Source organism: Onychomys torridus, chromosome 12 (assembly GCF_903995425.1).
Source record: "Onychomys torridus chromosome 12, mOncTor1.1, whole genome shotgun sequence".
NCBI classification, from domain to species: domain Eukaryota; kingdom Metazoa; phylum Chordata; class Mammalia; order Rodentia; family Cricetidae; genus Onychomys; species Onychomys torridus.
This window is the reverse complement of record NC_050454.1, coordinates 4,180,228-4,206,011: the sequence shown is the minus strand read 5'-3', so window position 1 is coordinate 4,206,011 and position 25,784 is coordinate 4,180,228. Positions and strand designations below refer to the sequence as shown.

The 25,784-nt window shown below is 43.4% G+C and overlaps 1 protein-coding gene across 7 annotated transcripts in view; it reads right to left on the bottom strand.

Annotated features, from left to right (window-relative positions):
• St6gal1 (ST6 beta-galactoside alpha-2,6-sialyltransferase 1) overlaps positions 1 to 25,784 on the bottom strand; it is a 127,973-nt gene that overhangs the window by 10,649 nt on the left and 91,540 nt on the right. For all 7 annotated transcript variants that reach the window (XM_036203959.1, XM_036203960.1, XM_036203958.1 and 4 more), the window contains one exon: positions 23,562 to 23,659. In XM_036203959.1, coding sequence (XP_036059852.1) covers positions 23,562 to 23,659 — 98 coding nt within the window. The remainder of the gene's footprint in view (positions 1 to 23,561; positions 23,660 to 25,784) is intronic.

Here is a 25,784-nt window from a genome sequence, read left to right as displayed (position 1 = left end):
TTATGCATGCACTGGAAGAAAAGTCAAGTGAAGACACAGCAAGAATCTGGCCATGAGTGCATGTGTGTGTGTGTGTGTGTGTGTGTGTGTGTGTGTGTGTGTGTGTCTGTCCTATGAGTACTCATTGTGAGATACAGAAATAGATCTGAACATCAGAGAGAGAATCTAAGTGCTTGAAGTTTGCAAAGATAAAGGCAAGCATGTGTATGCACATGTATATATGACCTATGTGTATATATATGTAAATATGCATATGTAAATATGCATATACTGTATATTTGAATGTATATAAAACATCTGTATGTATATGAACATGTGCAAATATGCATATACTGTATTTTTATGTATATAAAATGCATGTGTATATACATGACCATGTGCTTATGTGTATAAACTGGATATGATGTGTATGTACATATACATTTCTTAGCTCTACCTGTGCAAAGCATGGGGAATCAACACTACTCCATCAGGAGTGAGCACACCAGGATCAGAGCTTGGTTTCCAGAACCATTTTTCAATAAAAAGAACCTGTGAGATTAAAGGGACCTTAGAAGAAACAGAAGTCCCTCTGCAGCCAAGACAACAGGAGGCAAGAAAGGTTTCTGAACTTTCGTTGCTCCTGAAAAAAAGCCCTACCTTCACAATTCTTCATGTGAGATTCAAATCTTAGCTGTTTGTTGAGTTCAGGGCTCTGCTGTGATCCAGACAATACATTTTCTCTTAGGTCCCCAGTCAGGCAAATGGTCACAGCCCACAGCACATGTCTAGGGGGAGCCCTCTGGGGCCAGAAGACTGAAGTGGGTGAGTTTCCTGGGTCTTTATACTTGCAGGGAGAGTGAGAGGCCTGGGAGCTTCACTTCTGGGTGAGTTTACTTGTGTATTCATGTGTGGAGTCTAATTAAGAGAGCATTAAGAAGGCTCAGGGGCAGCCCCACCTGGCTTTCACAAGCAAGGAGAACAAAACCACTTTTGGTTAGTCCTTGCCTGAGCTGGAATAGTAATTCAGGACAACGGATCAGGCTTTTGTTGGATCATCTTTAACAGCAAAAACTTAGACAAACAGTGTCAATTCATTTATTTCCTTCTTATTTAGAGGCAAGGTCTCACTGTGTTACTTGCCCTGGCCTTGAGTTCCTAGGTATAAGTGATAATCCTGCCTCAATATCCCATGTATCTGGGACTCCAGGTGTACACCATTATGCCTGCCTCTCACTCTTCACTGTACAGTATTTACTAAGGAACTTATCTCCGATCCCGAACATATTATGTAAATTCATAACCAAATTAAAAGTCAAAGCTCAACAAATATTCTGGAACATCTCACTATATCAGAAAGCACAAAAGTGCTAAAAAATAAAATAAAATAGAGGTGGGTTTGAGGGTGTGTACATCTCAAGAAAAAGAGAGCCACCACTGGCCAGATCTAGAGTAATTTGCATACAACAGGAGTTCAGAACAGTAATGAATTCTAAACCATGGAAAGAATAACAATCTGTGAGTCCTTACCATGAAGGAAAGAAGGGGGGCACTATTTAGCTTGTACTGTAATAACCTGCCTGTCACAACCTCACTGGGATCATGTATCACTGTAGGGATTTAAAATAAAAACCAAAAAACCAATGTGTCAACAGGAAAGGGTTTCAGAACACACAACAACCAAGAAATAGTTCAAAAGCCAATGTGCAAGGAATCTGAGGTGTTGGGAACCGCTCACTCATACTGCATTACGGGACCTCCTTGTAGCTGTGGGTAGGAACACAGGACACTACGTACTGCTGGCTGCCATGCCATGCCAAGCCACGCCACAAACTGCCTAAACCACATAGGCTCAGACGAATAGGCTGTGAGCATTTTGGCTGTCCATAACAAAATTTTATGCTCTTGCGTAATAGTTTAATAACAGAAAAAAATAAAGAATTTTCAATTAAAAAAAAAAAAAAAGAAGTCTTGCTATAATGGGATTCTGAGGATTGACTCAGTAGTGTGGAAAGAGCTGCCACCAGCTGGAGCAAAGATCGACGCAAACTAAAGCAACCTATTAATGCTAAGGAGGGAGAGAGATTTTGATGACCAGAATACAACCATTCAGTCATGGACCACAGAGACAAGCAGTAATCATACGATGGGAAAGCAGGTAACGCTACATCTAGTGACCAAAATAAAGTCAACAAGAGGGAGATGGACATAGTCTTCCTTATCATATGGTATTTTGAGGCAATTGTAAGAGGCATGGAGGTCCTTATGCTTGCAGATAAGTACCAGAGAAAACAGGATTTTTAATCACTGGCAGGCTATCTCTGCAAAGGGAGAGGTGTATAACTTGTTTTCCACCCAGAAGACTGGAAGTGGACATGGTTAATAGCCTGGTGATCTCTGCGCTATCTGTAAAGCACATTGCCCAACCCCCAACACTTACGTTGATCTCAGTCAATCTATGACGGCATCCTCCCCTAGATGACTTCCTTATCATGAGAGTATTGTTTACCTTGAGCCTGCTTCCTTAGGTAATCTATAGAACCTATCTTTACGGAAGATGCCACTTGTACTTTACAAGAGTGTCGATGCAATCATGTCTTAAGCTTTGTTATACAAACGGGATTGAGTTAATTATCACCAGGAAACTTTTTTTCCAAATTGGGCTGTACTTAAATATGCCTAAAACTATCTGAGGTCAGACTCCCTGAAGTTTGAACCGACACCAGCTACTGAGTCATACATACTGAAGCCAGCTTCCTTCTTGTCTCCCCTGGATCAACACTCTGCTGGCCTTGGTGGTCGCAAAGTGCCCCCCAATAGGAAACAACATCATTTATGTAATTTTCCATGCAGGAATGCTTAAAATTAATCTAATACTGAGAAAACAATGGAGAAACCCAAAGTAAGAAACATTGAAAAAAAAAAAAAAACCTGTTGATTTTCCAAAACATAAGTGTTTAAATATTTAAAAAGGGGCTTTGGCACCCTGCCTGGGAAGTCCATTAGAAATGACCCCGTTGGCAGTGAGTCGGCCCTGGGGGTAAGAGAGCAGGAGAGATGACCTTTCATGTCCCCCCATTTGCCATGTGGTAACATAGGTAAGGGAAAGATACCCTCCCACTCCCCCTTGCTACCTGCAGAAGGCAAGAGAGCTGGCCCCAGGGTCAGGAGGTACAGCACACAGGAGAGGGGACCCTGCACCCCACCCTGGGAGTGCACTATAACTAAACCTGTTGTGAGTCAGCCCCAAGGGTGTGGGAGCAGGAGAGCTGACCCTTGTATGCTCCCTACAGCCATCAGGAGAGTGGGCCCTGAACCTTGCCAAGCCAAGACAGTGGAGCTGGCCCTGGTGCTGTGCCCAGGACCTGAGGGCCTGAGACCTAGAGAACTGGACTTGCTACTTGCTGCAGGCAGCACTCGGGTGGGCTGCCCAGGCCGTGCTGGAGAGCTCACCCTGGTGGCGACAATGGGAGAAAGTTGGTGGGCTGACAGCGACCAGCCAGGTCCAGGCTATGAGTTGGCCCACCTCAAGTCAACATTCACCTCATCTAGGAACTGTTGGAGCATGTGAAGGGGATGAACCTACAGATCCAAAACTGCAGGATCTCCACAACACAGGACAACAGGCTATCCAAGAGGAGTCCCAGGGAGAGACCATCATCAGTGGTATAGCAGAGGCCAGAGGCCTTGAGCCAGACCAAGGACTCATGGTAATGAATGTTAGCAAGGGAAGGTGAAAGGTCTAAAGTTGGAACTTAAAGAAAGCAGTAGCAGGGGGTTGGGGATTTAGCTCAGTGGTAGAGTGCTTGCCTAGTAAGCTCAAGGCCCTGGGGTTCGATCCTCAACTCCAAAAAAAGGAAAGAAAGAAAGAAAGAAAGAAAGAAAGAAAGAAAGAAAGAAAGAAAGAAAGGAAGGAAGGAAGGAAGGAAGGAAGGAAGGAAGGAAGGAAGGAAGAAAGAAAGAAAAGAAAGAGAGAGAAAGAAAGAAAGAAAGAAAGAAAGAAAGAAAGAAAGAAAGAAAGAAAGAAAGAAAGCAAGAAGCAGTAGCGGCTAGCAGATGGCTGTGCTGGGCACTTCCTGGCACATGCAGAGCCCTGGCCTCTGTTTCCAATGTTGTAAAACTAACAAACAAACAAACAAAACACAAAAGCTGCTTTGGGGTTTCAGGAAGGCACTGGGAAACAGACCATATCCAATCCCACCTCTGTCCCCCACTGCTTACTTTCTGCATGGCTCAGAGTAACTCCCTTCAACTACTTGAGCCTAAATGACCTAGTGTAACACAATGGTCAAGCTTCACGTCATAAAAATCAAGTGAGCTTAGACGTGAGCACCATTGTTTAATAAACGGGGCTCACTGTTACTTCAGGATCAGCCCCAATAACCATCTAGGGACGTCCTGGATGAACCTGCCAGTGCACTGTGGCTCACGTGACACAGGAACTAGGCTCTCTTCCTGGGGCGCCAGATGCTTCTAAGGAAGCCACTATATTCTCCTGTACTGACGTCTCTTCTTTCAGGTCCCCTGAGTACAACAGGTACACAGTTGAGTCTCAAAGAAACCATCTCAAACTGATAGTTAAAATTGGGTCTATGTATGGACCCACATTTAATAGATCATTTTCCTGATGAATCTTAACCACACCTGGCATGGGGCATAAATGGGTCAGCTGAGCCAAAACTTTAGGTATGACACTCATTTCTATAAAAAGTCATTTTCTTAATGACAAAGGCACCAAATTTGTTTCCTGTGGCTTTGTCTCAACCCAGCTGTGCCCAGTGCTAGCCTCTGCCACAAAGATACAGGGATTATGGAGGCATTTTCTCAATTAAGGTTCCTGCCTTTCAAATAATTCTAGTCTCAGCTTGACAAAAAACTAGCCAGCACACTCATTGTTGGTGTATGTTTATAAAAATTCAACTGTTTTTCTATGTGTGGAATTGGACTCTGTTATTTTTATCAAACTAGTTATTAGTCTTAACTTTAATTGGGGGAGGGGTAAAGTTTTATGGATAAGATGGTAATATTTGTAAATAGATAAAATTTTACTTCTTGCTTTCCAACTTAGATAGATTTTATTTTTTTCTTTCCTAATTGCTCTGGTCAGGACTTCCAATGATATTTCAATACAAAGAGCACAAGCAGGTATCCTTGTCTTGTTCCTAATTTTAATGGAAGGATTTGGTCTTTCATTGAATACAGTATTTACCTGTTTTTCATAATGGCACTTACTATATTAAGGCAGTTTCCTTCTATTTTATTCTAGTTTATTGAGTGTTTTAAATCATGAAAAAGAACTGAATTTTGTCAGGGACTTTTTGACCATCTGGTAAAATGATCATTTTTCCCTCATCCTCTAATTCAGCTTATTACGTTATCAACATTCTACATCATTTTACATCAACCATCCTTGCATTCCAGAAAGCAATCCCACTCAGTCACGGCTGCAATCCTCTTACAACGCATCTAATGTGGTTTGCTGACATTTTATTAAGGACTTTTAAATAGTCCATGAGGTACACTGATCTAGTTTTCATTCCTTCCAGGGTCTTTGCTAGTTCGACTATGAAGACAATATTCACAGAGTGAGTTAGAGTCCTTCTTCCTCTTCATTCTTCGGGAAAATGTTTGAAAAAAGAATGTTGTTAGCACTTTAATATTCAGTATAGTTCACACCATGACATCATGGGGTCCTGGGCTCTGTCTAGAATCCTTTAAAAATACTGATTCAGTTGTATTACTAGTTGCAAGTACCAAAGGCTTTATGTTTCATTACGATTTAGTTTTGTTTCTAGAAGTTTGTTTATTTCTCCTAGGTTTTACTATTGATTGGTGTAACTGTTCATAGCATAGTCTTTTTAAAAAAATTTCTGTAGAATTATAGTAATGTCTCCATTATAATTTCTGATCTTAGTGGTGGGAATCTCTCTCCCTCTCCCTCTCCCTCTCCCTCTCCCTCTCCCTCTCCCTCTCCCTCTCCCTCTCTCTCAACAGGGTTTCTCTGTGTAGCTTTTGGAGCCTGTCCTGGAACTCCCTCTATAGTCCAGGCTGGCCTCGAACTCACAGAGATCTGCCTGCCTCTGCCTCCCGAGTGCTGGGATTAAAAGCATGCTCCACCACCACCTGGTTTCTTCTCTCTTTTTACCTTTGTTCCTTGAGCTAAGATTTAACAATATTGTTGAATTTTTCAAAGAACCAACTTTGGGGTCCTGGTTTTTCTTTACTGCTCTTTCTCTTCTCTTTTAAAAATAGTTCATCTTTATTATTTCCTTCCTTCTGTTAGCTTCACATTTAGCTTATATTTCTTCTTAGGTTGTAAAGTTATGTTAATTTGAGGTCTTTTTCATCTTTTAATGTAAGAATTCAGAGGTAAAAAAATTCCCTTTATTGGTACTTTAACTGAATGTGTGAGTTTTACATACTTCACTGTGTTGTAAATCATTTCTAAGTATCAGCTGATATCCCTTGTTGTGGGCTACTAAACTATAGTTATGACACCTCATAAAAAGTATTCCTAAGAATACTGTATGTGCTAAAACAATCTTGGGTAAAACTGGTCTGGGGCCAGCCCTAAATTCCTACGCAATATGACTCTGAGCTAAAGGTCAACTGCTGTCTCTCTACTTCAGTAAACAACGCTTGCTTGCTGCAAATGTCCAGAGCTGCCTTTCTGTGTATGTCATAACTGAGTCCTGTGACCTTCAGAACTTGAACCAGCTGGAGGTCACGGCTGATTCCCGCAAATCTGTTTGGGAAAGTCCACGAGTGGTTCAACTCCACTGAGCTGACTCAGAGCTCTCAGCAGTTTCTCTCTTCGGGATCCCACAACACTCTGTGATTTCTTTTATCCATTGGTTACTTAAGAGTGGGCTGCGTGATTTCCAGAGCTGCAAAAGGATATTGAAGACTGTAATACTACACTCTGAGTAAAGGAGAGAACACACAGAAGATAAGGACATGAGGAGAATCACATAATAAGCCAATGAGATCTGATCTAATAGGCATGTGGAGGTGGTCTCCAACCAAGTGCATATATATTCTTCTCAAGGGCAAATGGGATGTTCTTCAGGACAGACTATAAATTGCATGACATACTGGGAGGGCTAATGTTATGTTTTAAGTTTAAATTACTGTACTTAAGAGATCTATAGAACACAAATGCCTCTAACCTTGCCCCACTTGCCCAAGGACAGATAACTTCCTGAGATGCTGGGGGCTGTTGTTCTTGTAAGACAACAAGTCATGTATTTTTGCTACTGTAAAAAACCTTGGTTGCAGCCAGGTGGTGGTGGTGGCACACGCCTGTAATCCCAGCACTCAGGAGGTAGAGGCAGGTGGATCTCTGTGAGTTCGAGGCCAGCCTGGTCTACAGAGCTAGTCTAGGATAGTCTCCAAAGCTACAGAGAAACCCTGTCTCAAAACAAAACAAAAATAAACAAAAAAACCTTGGTTGCCCCAACTGCACAGGATGTGCTTGATCACGTTTATGCAGGAGATGCAGAGGCAGGAAGTATGTCAACATGTGTGATTGCCCCTGATTGGATGAAGGTGGGAAGTACATAGCCTTGAGGGTTTTGTTTTGCCTTCATAAGCCTCTGACTAATATAACTGGCAGCTATACTCTGGAAATCTTGCGTATGGACCTGGTTAGTATCTATAGTCCTGGCCATTTAATAATCCTTGCTTCAAATTTGGCTCAAAAAATGTGGTAGAGGTCTTATTCTCACCCAGTGGAATAAACATATTCTGGAAGCCTTCAGTGAGATCAGACCACCCACCCAAATACTAAGGTGAGATTCTGGGACTCCGGGGCTGAAGGGCCACCTCAGGAGGTGCGCACCTTGAGACATTCCAAGGCTTCGAGGCTTGCTTTCAGGTCTGCAGACTATCAGAGTGAACAGTTGTGCTGAGAAAGACAGCAAGCATCCACAGAGGCCTCCCATGGCAAGCCACAGTCATTTTCTGTGACCTCTGGTTCTGTTGGGATTCCAATCCCGGACAAGGAGGAGTTCGATGGGACCCAATATCCTCCCGTCCAGGGCAAAAGAGCAGGATGTCAACCCCTCTCTTGGTTCTAATTGTTTGGATACTGGGAGCCTGGACAGAAATTGGTTAGGCCCAGTTAAATGTCGTAAATTGTCTGTTTTGTGTGTGCGGATGGGTCTGTGTTTTCTGGTATACAAACATGGGAACCTAGAAAGAAATTGGTCAGACTCAGTTGAATGTGTAAATAGTGGTAGCCACCACGTTTTTAGTTAAAAATCTGTAAAAATCTATAACAAAAAGGTTAACTGAAAACTCATTACACGGAGTTGACAGTTAAAAATCTAAACATAGGCAATCTTACAGGAACCATGTGGGCACTATCTTGGGATATAAGCAACATGTGGCTTGCCACCATCTTGGCTGCTGCTCCCATTGGGATGAGGCAACCATGTGGCTGGTAACCATCTTTGCTAGAGTGGATGCCATGGGACTTCACTGCCATCTTAACTAAAGGGGACATGGCATAAGCCAACCAAGGAGGCAATACCAGCTCTCCAAGATATTCTGGACTAGGATGAATCTTTTTGTGTAATCATTCTTGTCATAAAAACAAGGTTTATGAAAGATAAGATTTAAAAAACAATGCTTGTTTAATAAGGTCTTAAAGCTGCAGCTCCATGCATTAATATATAAGAATGTACCTCATGCTGGCAGCCACACTTGGTCACTTAAGAGCCTCCCAGGTGGTCTTTGTTTTAAAGGCCTGAAGGGGCCAGGGAGAGCAGCTGAGGTTTGCCACTGTGTGGCAGGGCTGGAGTTCCTAAAGACAGTCCAGTTGCAATGGGGAACCTCAGCAGTTTTGGAGGTGCCGGTGCCATGTGACAACCACCAGAAACATCAGCCACAATGAAATGGAGCTGGTTGGAGCCTAGAAGACAGGCTATGTGTGCTGGTGAGGTCGGGACTGGAGAGGTGACCTGAGCACCTTGGGGAAGCCCAGAGGATTGCAAGAGAATCCCAGATGTCGAGCCCCAAGTTTAGGTGGAGTTTAGCCTTGTTTTGTCCAGACTGTGGCTATGCTCTGTTTCTTTCCTCTTGAAGTAAAAAAAAAAAAAAAGGTACGTAATTTATTTTTTGATGTTGGAAGAACCCACAGTTGAGATATTTTAAGCTTTTTCTTAGTAGGAAAATTTTGATGTTTTGTTAAAAAAAAATTAAGAAACTGGATATTTTCTTTAAATGCTTAAACTTAGGAGACTGTAAGACATTTTAAGTTCATAAAATGTTTTATATTATGATGTAGTCTTTATTAATCTTAAATAAATAAATAAATAAATAAATAAATAAATGAATGAATGAATGAATAAAAAGCTAATGTGTTAGGGCCACAGCTATGAGCAGCAAACACTGGACACCAGAAACTGAAGTATTCCTATCCTATGAGACAGGAAGACAATGACCTCAGCAGTCTGGCCAAGAGACAGAGAATGTCTTTCCTTGCCAAAGGTCTAGCCAGGCTAATGAAGACTGACTTAAAAATGCATTCTAACCTCCTTGTCTTTGCTAACTTTGTTCAGCTTTAGCTAATTTGATAAATTGAGTCAAACAAGAAACTGTGACAGTCTGTAATGTTGCACTATAAAAGGAGCAGGAAAATAAAAGTTGCCAGTCTCCCTGTGGACTGTATTCATGATTCAAAGTTTTATTCTGATACTAAAAGAGCTTCAGTTCAAAAATAGCTATTTCTTTAAAAAGCTACTTATTGTGAACTGTTAAAGATGATTAAGACATTCACATTAATAGCTATCTTATAAATGATGAAATTCTTTAATTGGTTCAGAATCATACTTGTAGTCATGCTATGTACTAATGTAATTTATTTATAGGAATAAGCTTTATTTAGCCCCTTCTACATGTTGTCAAGATTAAGCAGAAAGCAAGTAACTGAAAATAAGTGTGTCTACTTGAAATCAGGAATATTAATAGATGGTCCTTAAAACTTTTCCGAGGCCTGCTGAATATGGCATTTAAAATGTTTAACGGAAAAAGATTCCTGTGATAGAGAGAAATACCAGCTCCTACTGGAAACCTTAAGGCCTTCAAATGGGGCACAAAGCTGGATTATGGTATCACTAACCACTGCCCCATGCCTTGCCTGCTGCCCGGGCCCTGCACAAACTGTGGACACCATTGAGTTGACTGCTTTACTCTGCCTAAGTCAAAGCAAGCCCCAAGTTCCTCTTCCACAGGAAAATCTCAGACCTTCTGTGTCTGGCAGCTGGAGGTCTATGCTGTCCTGTGTGACTACCAAAGACCTATGATGCCTGCCCCCCCATGAAGCCATCAACACCACAGGAGCCTACTAGGGTAATCATCCGAGCAGCTGATAAGCGTCTGTCATTTTAATCGATACAGAGGTCATTTGGTTTATACTCCTTGATATAATTTATCTGCTCAGGTATCTGATAGCTGTTGGCAACTAACTGTTGCTTTTTTGGCAACAGCAGCCGATCAGGTTCATCCCCAAAGCTGCAGCCACTAGGTTAGTTCATTTCATATGTAAAAATCAGGCCTTGCTTTTTCTAGCAACTAAGTCTCCTGCTGAAAAATGTAGCTTTGGCTGGCTAACAGGCTTTATATTTAAGGATCAACAGGTTGCATATATAACTTTTTACTATTCCTTTATTTAAAAGAACTTGTAAGTCCTTCTCCGAGTTCCGGGGATGCCTAGTGTGCTCAGGCTTTGGACTTCTGTCTGCCTCATCTATAGGAACTGTAACATAGACCTCTTCGCTCCTATTGGGACATTTGTTGGAGACCCTCTGACCATTCCTTTCAAATCAAGTCTGGCCCCAGTGTACCATAGACCGAGTGGCCAGGAAAACAAGAAAGAATTCTCCACTCTGTTTCTCTTTCTTTGCTCCAAGACCTGTTTGTTTCTGTCTGTTTTCTCCCTAAATTGTGTAAATGTCCTGTTCCTATGTTTGTTGGAACATGGGAGTCAGAGACGGAGAGGCCAGCTTCAGTGTGCTCTGCAAACATCTGTTCCCCCTGCAGCGCCTACTGATTAACCCTCAGTAAGGTGTGTACAGATAGTCTGTCTGTGACTAAATCTGATTTCAAATGTTAGAGTCCAGTTCTTCAGCTGCTGCTCTGCTCTGCCCTGCGCTACCCTCCACCTAGGCTCCTGCAGCACCCGCACGGACATCTCCTCTCCTGCTCGCTCCCCTCTCCCAGCAGCCTGGGAGACCCACAGCTTACGCTCTAGCCTGCTGTATTTTCCACGTGGCTCTGGCTCTTTCTGCCTGCTGATCCACATGGACACATCCCTTCTCTTCTGCTCCTTCCTGGCTTTCTCTGGCCTGTGTAGCCAGCTTGCAGACCTCCTATGCTGTTTCTCAGTTCCCACCTGCAGTCCTGCGGCTCGGCCTTCGCTCTCGCCTTCATCTTGAAACTCACAGGGAACACACCTGCATAGTGTTCCACTTTGCTATCCCCCCCTCTTCCTCCACAGACTCAGATTGTATTACAAGAGCCTGGCCTCAGTGCAAATCAATGGCCAAAATCGGCATACTTTATTTCCAAATTCGCACAAATCATTAACAACTGCCACTGCCACAAACAAATGACCCCCAGATATCTTCTATCTAAACTCACTAAGCTCTACACTTACCTCTACTTCCCCACTCCTAAAAATCTCTTATCTCTATGATTTCTTTGCACTCTGCTCTCACACACAAATATGTATATATTAGGTATACATATCTTATATATCTGTATCTATCTATAGATATATATCTTAAGATCATGCTCAGGATTTGTAAGTTGCTCATTGGGCATAACTTAAAATCTATATAATTTGTAACAAAGTCTTTTTTTATGCAGAAAGTTTTGTCCATCTTGTTGGAAAGTTTTGTCTATTTCTTGAGAAAGTTGTGCCTGACTGTGTTGTTAGGAAGTCTTTGTGTTTTCTGGTGTGTCCGTAAGTGTTGTTTAAACGTGCAGAGACAGAAATGGGTTGGATATTTTTCCTGTCTCTCCTATGACCATTTCTGAGTTCTCTGGCCACTGAAATCAGCTTAGCAGGAGTTCAGTTGCCTTTTTGGTGTGGATAACATTAAAGTTGTTTTATTTTATTTTATTTTATTTGGCTTTCCCTTCTCTAGACCTAAGTACATATAAAACTTTCCTCTATAAATTAGACTTGGTTTATGTGAACATTCTGTACCTCAATATTTATAAGTTTATTGGATATACAAGTTATTGGATATAATTAAAAAATCTATAAAATCTGTGAGGAAAAAGTTAACTTAAAACTAATAACACTGGGAGTTGATAGTTTAAAAATCTATGAATAGGTAATCTTAAAGGAACCCTGTGCATGATTCCATTTGGGGATATAAATAACATGTGGCTGGTCACCATTGTGCTAGGGATGGAGGAGATGGATGTCATGTGACTTCACCACCATCTTGATTAAAGGTGATCATGTGGAATGGGCCTACCAAGGAGATAACAACAGGTCTCCAAGACATTTTGGATTAGGATAGATTATTTTGTATGATGATAAAAATTTAAGGTTTACCTGCTACAACATTTGGTATATGTGGTTTAGCTCTTGTTTAGGAAAACATGTTTTAAATAGCAACCATGTGGCTCTCCTCCATCTTGGCTGGTGACATCTGGGTGCAGGCAGCTACATGACTAGCAACCATCTTTACTAAAGTTAAAGAATACATAGAATGTGATACTCCTTAGTCTTAATGAGCTCTGTTCATTTTATCTCTTTTTAGACTAAGGAAGCAACAAGTCTCAAATATTTTGGATTGGTATGGACTTTTTTGTGACGATAGAAATGTAAGGTTATACTTGCTACAACATACTGTATAAGTGATTCAACTCTGGTTTAGAATATACTCTATATGGTGATAAAAATTTAAGGTTATAAAGGTCTATCCAAATTAACAAAAGCTGACTTAGAGATTAACATCTAAGTACTTACGTCTTTGCTAAGAGCTCAACACCAAGCTTCTAGAGAACTTACTTAGGTAAGGGGCAACATGTCTGATAAATTACATATTTGATAAATGAGATTTATAGACTCCTAAGGTCTATTCAGGTTCACAGTAATATTTGTTTACCTTCATCTTTGCTCACTTCAAGCGTTAGCTTTTTGGATAAACAAAGCCATACAAAAAAACTGCGATATTCTATTATGGAGTGTCTGGTCCTCCAGAGGGTCCGTTTTCCCAGGGTTGGGCATTTGGGCATTTCCCCCATTTCCTCCAGTGCTTAAGGAAAGTTACTGTTTGCTAGGAAGGGAGTCACTCTCCTTGTCTCTGGTGGGGGAGCTGTGGCCCTTCCATTAACATGTGACTATGGTGTCTATTGGCTTGTCAAGGGCAATGCTGGCCCCTGGGCTCCTCAGTCCCTGGCTCATGGGTCCTACCCCAGCTCACAGGCCCCCTTTTCTCCTATTCTCATTTGACCCCGGGGATCTTTCCCTTGTTGCCTTTTCTTGATTTCTCTGGAGACAGCCTTGGCACTTTGGAACAAACTTGTTTCATTTTTACCCACAAAATGGCTATTTGGTTTCTTTGCTGAGCCCATTTTCTATGATACTAAAAAAGCATCAATTCAAAATTTGCTCTTTTTTTTAAAGGCTAAATCTAACAGGAGTGGAAAATGGAGTGTAAAGTCCTATTCTTGTAAAAGCTAACTTATTATAATCTGTTAAGGATAATTTAAAAATGCAAGTCAATGATCAGTCATCTTAAACAGGAATGGAACATAAAGTCCTAGTTTTACAAAAGCTGCTTGTTGTAGACTGTTAAGGAACACAAGTGAATAGTCAGTCACCTCATAAAGGATCATATTCTTGGATGAGGTCAGATTTAACTTCTTATATATGCTTTCAAAGTTAAGCCTAAAACAAGAAGCTAGAAACAATCAATGTTTGTCTAGTTTAGATTTACTTAACAGATAATGGTCCTCAAATGCTTCAGAGATCTGAGAATTTGGAATTTAAAATGTTTAAGAAAAAAGCTTATCCTGAGAGAGACACACCAGCTCCTGGCAGCACCCCTATCTCCTCAAAAGAGGATGATGGGCACAGAAGAACCTCCACCTGGAGCTTGCTTTAAATGTGGCAAAGCCAGCCACTGAGTCAAAAACTGCCTTTCACCTCAACTGCTGCCAAGACCCTGTCCAGACTGTGGACAAGAGGACACCGAGCAGTCAACTGCCTTGCTTTGCCTAGACATGGTAGGCTGGTCCCTGCCCACCCACCCCCCCAACACACACACACACACACACACACACACACACACACACACACACACACACACACACACAGTTCCTACTCCACAGGAAAGTCTGTCAGATCTTCTGGACCTGGCAGCCAAAGACTGATGTTGTTCTGAGACCTCTGCCCCCAACAACCACGGAGGAACCTAGAATGGCCGTCTAGGTAGCCAGTGTGTCTGTCATTTTTAATAGATTCAGAAGCTGCTTAGTCTGCACATCTGCTTACTCAGATGAAACTTATCCTTCTTAGAACTCTGATGGCTTTGAAGACGAGGCTAGTGATGGCTTTGTTGGATTAATAGCAGCAACCAAGTTCTTTGTGTGTAAAATTCAGGCCACAGGCTACACTTTCCTAGAGCTCCCATTAGGTCTAGACACAGTTTATCTTGTTGCCAGACTCAGAAAAGAGATTAAAGGAACTCACTCTACAATGACTGCCCTCAGTAATCAACCACCTGTGACTCCTGGTGAATGATTATATAGAAAGAAGGTGTTTTAAGGTGTAAAGTTTATGTGAGGATGTGAAAGCTTAAATTGTGATAAGAAAGTGATTTAAGGTGTGTAAATCTAAGTTATTAAGGTGTATAAATACAAGTTATAAAGGCCTGAGGATGTGACCGCTTAAGTGGTGATAAGAAAGTGATTCAAGGTGTATAAAAGAATGAAGCGTGTTTCAGATTTCTTTCCTTCGCTATGCTACTGTTTAATTAAGAGTTCAAAAGTTCAGTCTTCACTTTAACCAATGGAGTTCTGATAAGCTATTTATCTAGCTCTGGCAGAGTACTACCCATTATACTATACCACTATATTATCAGAGTCACAAGTTCAAGATTTCCAATTCCCTTTGGTTGTTTTCTAAGTATAGACTTAAAAGTGCTTCATGTTGTGATAAAAAAAAAAAAAATCTGTATAATCTATCTACATCTAGTCTTCTGGATAGAGGAAAGAGTGTTAATATTTTTAAACAGAATCATTTTTGTATCTCTATGACTCAAAGGCAAGAGGCTACTACCTTCTCTACAATGTGGACTTTAGTACAGATTACAAACAGTGGGAATGCTAAGGTGTCTAAAACTTACCTCTTTTTGTAAACTCAATAAATTCTTGTAAGCTCCAGGGAGTTAACTTGAATCCACCTCAAACAGGTCAAATGGATCCCAGATAAGTACTGTCAATCAACAGCTTAGTTTCCTCACCCACTGCCTGTTCCTAAGGGTGGGATCTCACCCCACCTTTCCCAGGTCTTGGGACTCCCCTCCCTCAATTACCAGGACCTAAGAAAACAATTTTCCCTAAAACTTCTTAACTTTATCTTCTGCCAATATCCTGCCAGGTCCCCTCAAAATCTGCATCCTGGACAGCTTCAAAATGGCTACCCCCATGTGGTCCAGCCTCACAGACTGCTTTGACTAGGGCTGCATTTTCCTAGTGCTGAACAGTCCCACAGAGCCTGGACAGCGAGTGAAACATCCAGCTTTCTCAGGTCCCCCAAAGATGCTGATGCCCCCAGATAACAGAAAGGAGTCTAGAGAACACAGCACCCCCATCCCCACCTCTCCAGCTACCCTTTCCTAGTTCCTCACCTTTTAAAGTAAACACAAGGAAGGAATGCTAGTTCCTGCCTTGGCTAACAAGACGGTTACGTCATCACCAGTCGTCATGTGCACCCCTGAAAAGAGTCCTCCAGGCACAGCTCTCTCTCTTGCTTTCTTGTCTCTCTTCTTGCCTGTTCCGTTTGTCTGCCTGTCCCTCTTATGTCCCCACTCTGAGACAGTCTTTCATTCTTTCAGTTCTCCGTCCCCACTGCCCCAGCGCGCGCGCACACACACACGCACACACACACACACACACGCACACGCACACACACACACACACGCACACACACGCACACACACACACACACACACACGCACACGCGCACACACACACACACACACGCACACACACACATGCACACACACACACACGCACACACAATGAACTTGCTTGGTAATGACTGCTCTCAGTAATGATTACTCCTGTCTCTGGTAAATGATTAGATGGAAAGAAAAATGATTTAAAGTTACAAGGGTCTAAGAAAGTAATTTCTGAGGATGTGGAAGCTTAAGTGAGTTCTAAAGGTCTAAGGAAGTTATTTAAAGTATGTGAAAAATGAGAAATTCTTCAGATTTCTTTCCTTTTCACTATGCCAATATTTTACTAAGACTTCCAAAGGACAGAGTTTTAATCAATGGAGTTCTGATAAGCTGCAAATGCACCAATCACTATTATCAGTCACAAGCTCAAGATTTTACATTTCTTTTGGACGTTTTCTAAGTATAGACTTAAAGGTGCTTCTCACTGGACTAAAAACATTTCTGCCCAATCTATATATCCAGCCCTCTGGACAGAGAAAAGAATGTTCATGCTTTTTTACACAAAGTCATAGCTTTTGCTATTAGGCCTGAGTCTACTCCAGCTGTTCTACAGACACCTGTTAGCTACTTTTTCTACAATATGGATTTCAGTACAGACTACAAACAATGATAATACTAATATATCTAAAATGTCTCTCTCTTTTTGTACACTAAGAAAATTCATGTGAGCTGCAGGGGGTCACAATTTGAATCCACCTCTCACAGGAGTACAGCCTGTTTCCCCACCTGTCTATAAACAAAAATGGTTCTCAACCTTCCCAATGCTATGACCCTTTAATACAGTTAGTTCCTTGTGTTGTGGTGACCCCCAACCATAAAATTATTTTTGTTGCTACTTCATACCTAATTTCACTACTGTTACAAGTCTTAATGTAATTAATTATCTATGTTTTCCGATGGTCTTGGGCAACCCTGTGAAAGGGTCATTTGACCCCATAAGAGTCGTAACCCACAAGGGGTTGGTAACCACTGCTCTAACCTGTAACTTGCCCAAGGACAGATAACTTTCCAAAATACTGGGTGCAGTTGTTGACTTATGTAAACAAGTTGGTTGCCCCAACTGCATGGGATGTACTTGAGCACAAGTAGGAGAGAGGTACATAGGCAGGAAGAACATCAGAATTTGCCTGCCTCTGATTGGACAAAGACAGAAAATACACAGTCTTGTGTATTTTGCCTTTACAAGCCTCTGACTAATGTAATTTGGGGACACACCCTTGGAATCCTGAGTATGGACCTGGCCAATGTCCATTATCCTGGCCAGTATTTAATAAAGCTTGCTTCAAATATGGCTCAAAAATTGTGGTAGTGATCTTATTCTTATTTGGCAGGATTAACAATACTAAGTCTCAGTAAACCTTAACAGGCAGATGTCATTCAGAAGGTCTTGTCTTTTGAAAATAGGATGAAGTGGGAGACAATAGAAGGAAAGCTAGTCATTATAGGGATTGCATTTACTACCTTAAAGTTACAGCACTCTAGTCTGAATCTCCAGCAACTGAATTCTAACAACACACACTTCCAATCCTTCAGTACCTTCCAGTCTACATTCCTTCCAGTCAATGAGGGAAAATAATCACATCATCAAACATTGTGTGCCCCCCCAAAAAAACACAAACAAATAATTTTTATGCACTAAGGTTCTTAAATTATGCAGCAAAATATAGAGTTGGGAGCAAATAGGGAAGCAGCACTGGCTTTTAGACCAAAAATCTGGAAGTCAGGTTCTCTTTTTCCTCAGGGTTAGCTGCTTCCGGGTTGTTTCTTGTTGGTAATAGACTATGAGTATGCTTAGGGTATAAATTGGACATCTTCTCAGGCCTACTCTAAGCCAGGCCCTTCCTCTGCACTGTGACTTTCTAGGTTCCTCCATGACATAGCACGCATCTGGAATGTCCCTCAAAGATAGCATGCATCTGGAATGTCCCTCAAAGTCCCACTGTAAAGGCTGGCTCCTCTGAATGGCTCTACTTGGAGGTCATGGAACATTTAGGAGATGGCCTTGTTTGTTAGGATCACATCTTGGAAGAGCACTTGGGTAGCCTGATGATCTTTCCCTAGTCCCAGACACAAAACGAGCCACTTTGCTCCCAGCCATGATGCGCTGTCTCCCACAGCCTCAAATTTAACTGTGAGACAGTCAATATTTTCTAGTCTTTAAGATTTATTACCATTTTAAATTATGTGTAGGGGTGTGTGTGTTCATGAGCGCAGGTAGCCCTAGAGGTCAGACTCTCCTAAGCCAGAGTGACAGACAATGGAGGGTCACCTGGCATGGATGCTGAGGTTGATTTAATTATCTCATCCTTGTATTTCTATCAGCTTCCCCTCTGAAGGCTTCATAGACCCATTGAACTCCATTGCAGCACTCATTTAAATTGCTGCCAATGACATCACTGTGGCTTATGAACTTACTGTTATTCAATAAATCCTGGCATTGTGGAGAGCCACTGTAGTAGGCTACTGAACTAGAGTTACACCATCTCGTGAAAGTAATCTTCAGAAAAAACTTCAACTGCTGAAATTATTCCTTCTGTTTACCGGCTTACAGGCAGGTACATTCCTTAAAGAGGGAGATTTTTCTATGTTTGAAATTCTGGCAGACCTCCTCCTCTCTTACCTAAACTATGAGATGTACACTCAACTGAAATTTCTAACCATCCCCTTCTCTAGGCCCTGCAGGCCATGCATAGGTTCTTCAGCATGTCTGCAAAACCTCAAGAGAAACTCAGCCAAGAGACTCCCACCCTTACCAGGCTGGTGACACTGTCTGGGTTAAGAGACATCATCCAAAAGACACTTTGAGACTCGCTGGAAGGGACCATATCTCATGGTTCTTATCACATCCACCCCTGGATTCATCAGACCTAGTGAGCAACAGACACTCCCGGCCAGTGAGTGAGCCATGACCCGTTTGGAGGATCCTTTAAAGTTTCAATTCACCTGGCTCCCAGAGGTGAATCCTGATCATAATTTCCATATAAAACACAAAACCACCTGAGTACTCTCACACTTGTTTCCCCTTTCTCCTGTCTTCTCTGCCTTGACTATCCAATTCTAGAACAAAAAGAAATAGAAATAAAACTCTGTTATAATACGACAGTGTTTATATTATGGCACCTGAGTAAAATTACCTCATATTGTAAGGACTACTGACTTCTGTCTAAAAGAGAAGTTAAATGCTGAACATATGTTAGGGTTGTGTCTTATACCTGTTTGTAAACTTGGCCAGGATATTGCCAACCTAACTAGGTTAACTCTTCGACAGGTATCCTAGAGCCCGTCAGTGATAAAGATTCTTACAATTGGGGAAGAGCCTCTAATGACAAACACTGGATGCCACAGAAGTCCATACTCCCTGGGTTACAGCACATCCAAATGGCATATGTGCTAAAAATACAAAACTGCCCCCAGACATGTTCCACATCCCCAAGGGACAAATAAAATTGTTCCCACACCAAGGCCGTCCTCTATGGGCCAGCCATATTTCTTTGCCTGAAGGATGGTTTTTCACTTGTGAACAATACACCTATAATTATATTCCTATACACCTATAATTATATTCCTGTTAACTTGTCTCACAATGCCCATTGATACTTAAAGAGACCGTCTATTATTTTTCCACCAGTCCAGGAAGAAAGAAGCACAATATAACACTGACGTCAGAGACAGAACGAGCCCCTAACTAGAGACTGCATGTGATAAGAGAGGGATAAGAAACTTTTAGATAGAAAGACAGTGGAAAGGAAACAGACAGAAACACAGGACAGCTTCAGGAGGGCCTGAATCAAAATCCACCGGCCCCTTCTGGCTCTTCAAAAGAGCTTTTTATAACAATGCCAAGGAGTGGGGCAAAAGACCTCCCCCCTGCTAAATCGGAGCACACCGCACAGCCAAGTGCAGACCCTTCGAAACACCTGGTAACCATGTCCGTGGTCAAGCCATCCCCTTATGCAGCCCTGATGGGTAAAGCAAGCTCCAATGCTTGGATCCTGAGTAAGTTCTCACTAGGAAACCTTGGTGGGTCTCTACAACTGTCATGACAAAATAGCCCTCCACTGGGCCTACCCCTATCTCAAGGACCACGCCCTTAACAGGCAACTCAAGGGGGCAGCCCCCAGTAGTTCTCTTCTTGAGAAAACAAAATCCTGCCAGGTGAGCAAGATGACCCTGAGTAACAACTATCTCAACAAAAACCACACTGGTGTACTTCAATTCTTTAATCTACGGAACCACCCAGCTGCCCCCCGAATAGCTCTCAAATGTAGTCTCTACTTGGGTCCAAGCGCACTTTTATAGGCAGCAGGACCCTTCTAACTGTGTCCCTCTGGGCACCACAATTCCTCTGCCCAGATGGACCATGGCGAGTTACAAACTTTGTGCAAATGGGATGATGACAGAAAAACTGGTAGTCTGACACACCACAACCTACCGCCACCTCCCTCTCCCGAAGTCCTCCCATGTCCTCGGCGGGCTTTCATACAGGCTCTCAACCAAGCTGCCGCCATTTGCTCACCTTGCCATCACTTACTCCCCCCCCAACACATTGCTGAGTAGCACCTCCCCCAGGAAGCCATCCTGACTTCCCCAGAGTGCAGGGACCTCCTTGGCAGGGTTTGCCTAGCTCCATGTCGCCACCCTCTTCTGAAGTCCTCTGTTGTAACTTGAGGCTCCTTTGTGAGAGTGCTTGATTTTATCTATGGGAGGTCAGAAAAGAGGGGCAGAGGCTGATCCACTCAGGACTGCACTCTCCACTCCCAGCTCCCTGTCTCCCAGATGCAAATAGTAAGAGCAGCTGACTTAGAGACCTACTGACTGTCCTAAGTGTTAGGAACCACCCACATTCCAGAACCAGGTGATCGGTCCCCCACCCCCACCCCGCCCACCTTCAGTGACCCAGTACCAGCAGCCATGTCATCATCAGCCACCAAATGTGACACATTTCCACTGTCGCCATCAGTCAAGTATCCTTTATAAAGTCCATGCCATCATGGCCCTCTGTGTCTCTGTCTCTGTCTCTGTCTCTCTCTCTCTCTCTCTCTCTCTCTCTCTCTCTCAGAGGCACCTACCCCTTGTCTTGTGTGAGATCTGTTATGTAATTCTAAATACCTCCCACACTCTCTTCATCTGCATTTCACAATGACTCTATGAGGAAAATACTGTTATCCTCCTCTTCAGGGAGTGGACTAATGCATGATGACTCTGCTGGTAAAATATAGGGCTGCCCTGCCAAGCCCTCAGGCAAGCTAACTGCTGAGGCCAAGAACTGACTGCTACCTCGTACCTAATACTCTAAACATTCGCTGAATGAATGGGCGCATGTGTGCACCCTCATCAGTCCATCTCATGTGGAAGCAGAAGGTAGATATCAGTGCTCCCTAAGGTGCTCCCAGCTCAGGGTTCCTGTGTCTGGAGCATGAGAAGAAAACCAGGTGAAACATAAAGAGATTTTAGAGAGGGAAAAGATCCTAGCTGCGTACCAGATTTTCAGATGTGTTCATCTGAGCAACCGGGAAGCCCAGACTCACCCGCTTCTACCAGGCAACTTGAGTCCTGCCACCCTCTTCCTTCAGGCCAGCCCCAGTTAAGAGGATCTCTCACTTCCTGTGTCTCTCTGTCCTGTCAATCCCTCCTTCAGGCAGGCCTCCCTGTTGGTATTGTTCTAAATCCAGCCCCTTTTGGAGTTAAGACCAGAGAATCTTGCTAACCAAACCATTTCTTCAACATTTATCTTTTTTATTGCTAAACAAGGTGATATAAAAATCCAAACTGTGGAGCTAGGGAGACAGTAAAATGCTTGCTGCAGGTGCACAGGGACACGCGCTCCATTCCTAGCACCCACAAGAAAAACTGGGCATAAATGGCATGCTCCTGTAACCTCAGTGCCAGCAGGCAGAGATCCGATCTCCGGGGTTTGCAAGTCAGCCAGTGTAGTTGAATCTGCAGCCCCAGGTCCCTGTGAGAGATTGTGTCTCAAGAAAACAAAGGAAAAACCCCATGTGATATAACAGAGTCACTGAAAATATCTGGACACTGGAGATGCCCCGGGGTAGAAAGTGACGGCCGTTTTTAAATTAAAATAATAATAACACAAAGGTTTAAAACTGGGCATGGTGAGTCAAGCAGGTGACTCTCTGCACTTGAGAGGGAAGAAGAGAACCAAAAGTTCAAGGCCAGCCTGAGCAACATAGCAAGATACTCTCCCCACAAATAAAGATATGACAGGGGGAAAAAACAAGAAGCAAGTTTGCATGCACAGCAGGTTCTGTGCCTTGGCCCCCCCACTTCTTTCATCTATGGGCCTCACCCAGAAAGAACACTGTACAGGAAGCAGTGCAGGGTCCAGCTTCTTTCTTTTTTTATGGACACATCACAAGGTTAGCCAGGGGATCACTGTCCCTTCTTCAGTGATGTAGCTGGGACTCGGGAGGTCAAGAAACTGAATCAAGCCGGCAGCTTTGACGTGGGCACACTCAGCCCGGGGCCTGCTGCAGGAAAAGCAGCAGGCTCTATACTAGCCAAGTGCTGGCAGGGCTTCTCTGGTCCTCCCCAGGCCTTGGAGTCCTCAGAGGCAGAGATGAGACACTCACAGAGGAGCAGCTAAGGCTCCTGCCTCTGCTCAGGGAAGAGCAAACCTCACTGCCGACAGTGCTGGACTGGAGGCCCTGTGCAGAACTGATTTGTTTATTTAAAGATGGAGTCTTAATCCCAGCTCAGTCTCCTGGGTGGCTGGGACTGCAATGTGTGCAGCGCTGTGCCTGGCTACGGGCTATGTATAATTCAGTGTGGGTCACTAAATTTAGCAACAGGAATTTTGGCAAGAACGTGTCTAAAGTTCTTGCTGGTGTTGAGAAAGCAGCATGTCTATTACTCAGAAATACTTTAGGGAAGGACTTAGGAAACTCATGAAGCAATGTGTGGATTCTAGGACATGGTCTATAGACTCTGGTGGCACTGGTGTTGTGTCCTATGTTGGTGCAGTGTTTTACAGCCCGCCTCGGGCTCTGCATGGATCCTTGCTCCCTTTTCACAGCTTTCCTCCGTCCCTCTCCTCCTCTCCTGGATGCCCTATGCTCTGCTGCCTCTTGTCCATAATTACAGGCACAATTGCATGGTTACAAGGAAAACCAGACCCCCCATTTCCCTAGACCCTAGGCAGCTCCATCCATACATGCTATCAGCGTGGAGACGATTTTAAGGACACATCACAAGGTTGGCCATGGGATCTTTGTTCCTTCTTCAGTGACGTATCTGGGACCCAGGAGGTCCAGAAACTGCATCAAGCTGGCAGCTTTGATGTGGACACACTCAGCACTGGGGCCCACACTGTAGTCGCTTTCATCTCGTGCACTGTCTGCAGGAAAGAACTCTTACCTGAGAATTCATCAGGCGAATGGTCGTTTTCGTGCCCACATCCTGTTGGAAGTTGGCGATAGGTGCCCCATTAAACCTCAGGACTGCATCGTGATTATCTGTAAACCACAGGAAATGGAAATAGGGGGTGAGTGCTAGCAATATGTAGGAAGGAAGACAGAGAAGAGGAAGGAAGGGGAGATCAAACTGCATGACATTTTTATCTCATGGTGCATAGAGGCTGCCTGGAGCTGTTTCTACCCCAAGGCACACCAGGCCAGGAGGAGCAGAGACTCTGATCAGAGGAAGGTCACTGTCCCCAACTGTGCCCTGCAGGAGAGGAACATTGCTTCTCCTAACATCCAGCCAGCAAATGGGTGGGGAATGAAACCCTCCCCCTCCGCTTCACCTCCATCTCACAGAACTGAAGGGAAATGAGAGCAAAACCAGAGTTGGAAAGTCCCACCTGATCGGATCCCAGAAAACCACAGCCAGAGGTCATCTGGGGGGCATTAAGTGAAACTGAGCCCTACCTTCCTCCTTCCCAGATGCAAGCCAGTGCTCCCCTGAGCTGGCTCCAAATGAACCAGAAGGCAGGGGATACCCACTGACATAGTCCAAAATTTCAACTTCCAGAGGCAGGTGGGAAGGGAACAGGGGCTGGGGTCGGAGGGAAAAAATGGAGGCTCCTCATCGCAGAAAGTTTTGGATAGATCCTTGATGTTGAGCCAAAGAAAGGATGATCATTTCATCATGCAGAAAATACCAGTTGAAGACTACTATGCCAGGCAGAGCTTTAGGCCCTACAGACAATGATATGGGTGGAAAAAAAAAGACTAGCTCCTTGCCCACAAAGACCTTGCATTTTACTGCACGGAGATAGAAGGTATACACAGCAATCTACACCTGTCACAGACCATCATTAATGCCATTAATGCCATGACACAGGCACTCAGGAACTCTTTTAATAGTGTGGCGGTTCAGAGTTGAGACCAGAAGGATAGGCAGGCATAGCCAGGAGTCCCTCCAACCAGAAAGCACAGCTAATACATAGTGCAACACAGGGAACTGGCTAGGGCAGGGGTTCTCAACCTTCAATGCTTCGACCCTTTAATACGGTTCCTCATGTTGTGGTGACCCTCCTCGCAATCATACAATTATTTTCGTTGCTACTTCATAACTGTAATCTTGCTACTCCTATGAATTGTACTGTAAATATTTGTATGTTCTGATGGTCTTAGGCAACCCCTGTGAAGGGGTCATTCACCCCCCCACAAAGGGGTCATGACCCACACAGGTTGAGAACCACTGGGCTAGGGAAAGGAAAATAAAGAGAAGAAAAAAGATGCACGGATCAGCACGGATCAGCACAGGACTGGGGCATGAAGTCTTGAAGTCTGGATTGATTTTTTTTTTTTTTTTTTTTAAACCAAAGACTAAAATCCAAAGTCTTCACAGAGCTTGTCATCTCTCACACTGATTTGATTCCTGGAGAGCTTTCCGGCCTAAGTCTTCACCTTTTTCCACCCACTGGGCCCCACACCCCAACACACTCTACCATTCTCCATGGAGTTTTCATTTCTTGTTTTTGCCTCAGGATGCTGCTTTTCTTTCCACTGGGGAAGCAAGAAAGGATGAAGGCAGCCAAACTCACTTAGAGGCCACTATCATTATGAGACGTAAGAGAAGAAAAACTAACCATTGGTGTCTTTGGGTCCCGTGGCCACTTTCAACCCCTACTCTGCTGACCAAGTTGTGCCAATCTCTTGGGCTTCCACAGTTAACTCACAGGACTGTTGTGGGCCTAAGACAGCAGATGGTGCTGCACAGGACAAAACCAGTCAACACCCCAGCTTGGGGCGGGCGGGGAAGGGGAGGGTGGTGCCCCTAGCTGAAAAGTCATGAAGCGTTTATGGCTTCTAAAGGAAAATGAGTCCGTTTTCTTTAAGGGTGTAGCCCCTAGAGGGTAGACGAAGCTGCAGTGGATGGCCCCACACCCATGAGTACATGAGCAACACAAACTGAACTCTGTGAGTTATTAAGACAAAAAGAGAACTAGAAGTTAGGTGGATCTGAGAGGAGTGGGTGTGGGTGTGAATATGATCAAAATAAACGGTGTGTAGGTATGAAATCCTCAGTGAACAAAAATGTTATGTGTTTGAAACTGGAGGGCTGGAGAGATGGCTCAGCAGTTAAGAACCCTGGATGCTCTTCCAGAGGACCCAGGTTCAGTTTCCAACATCC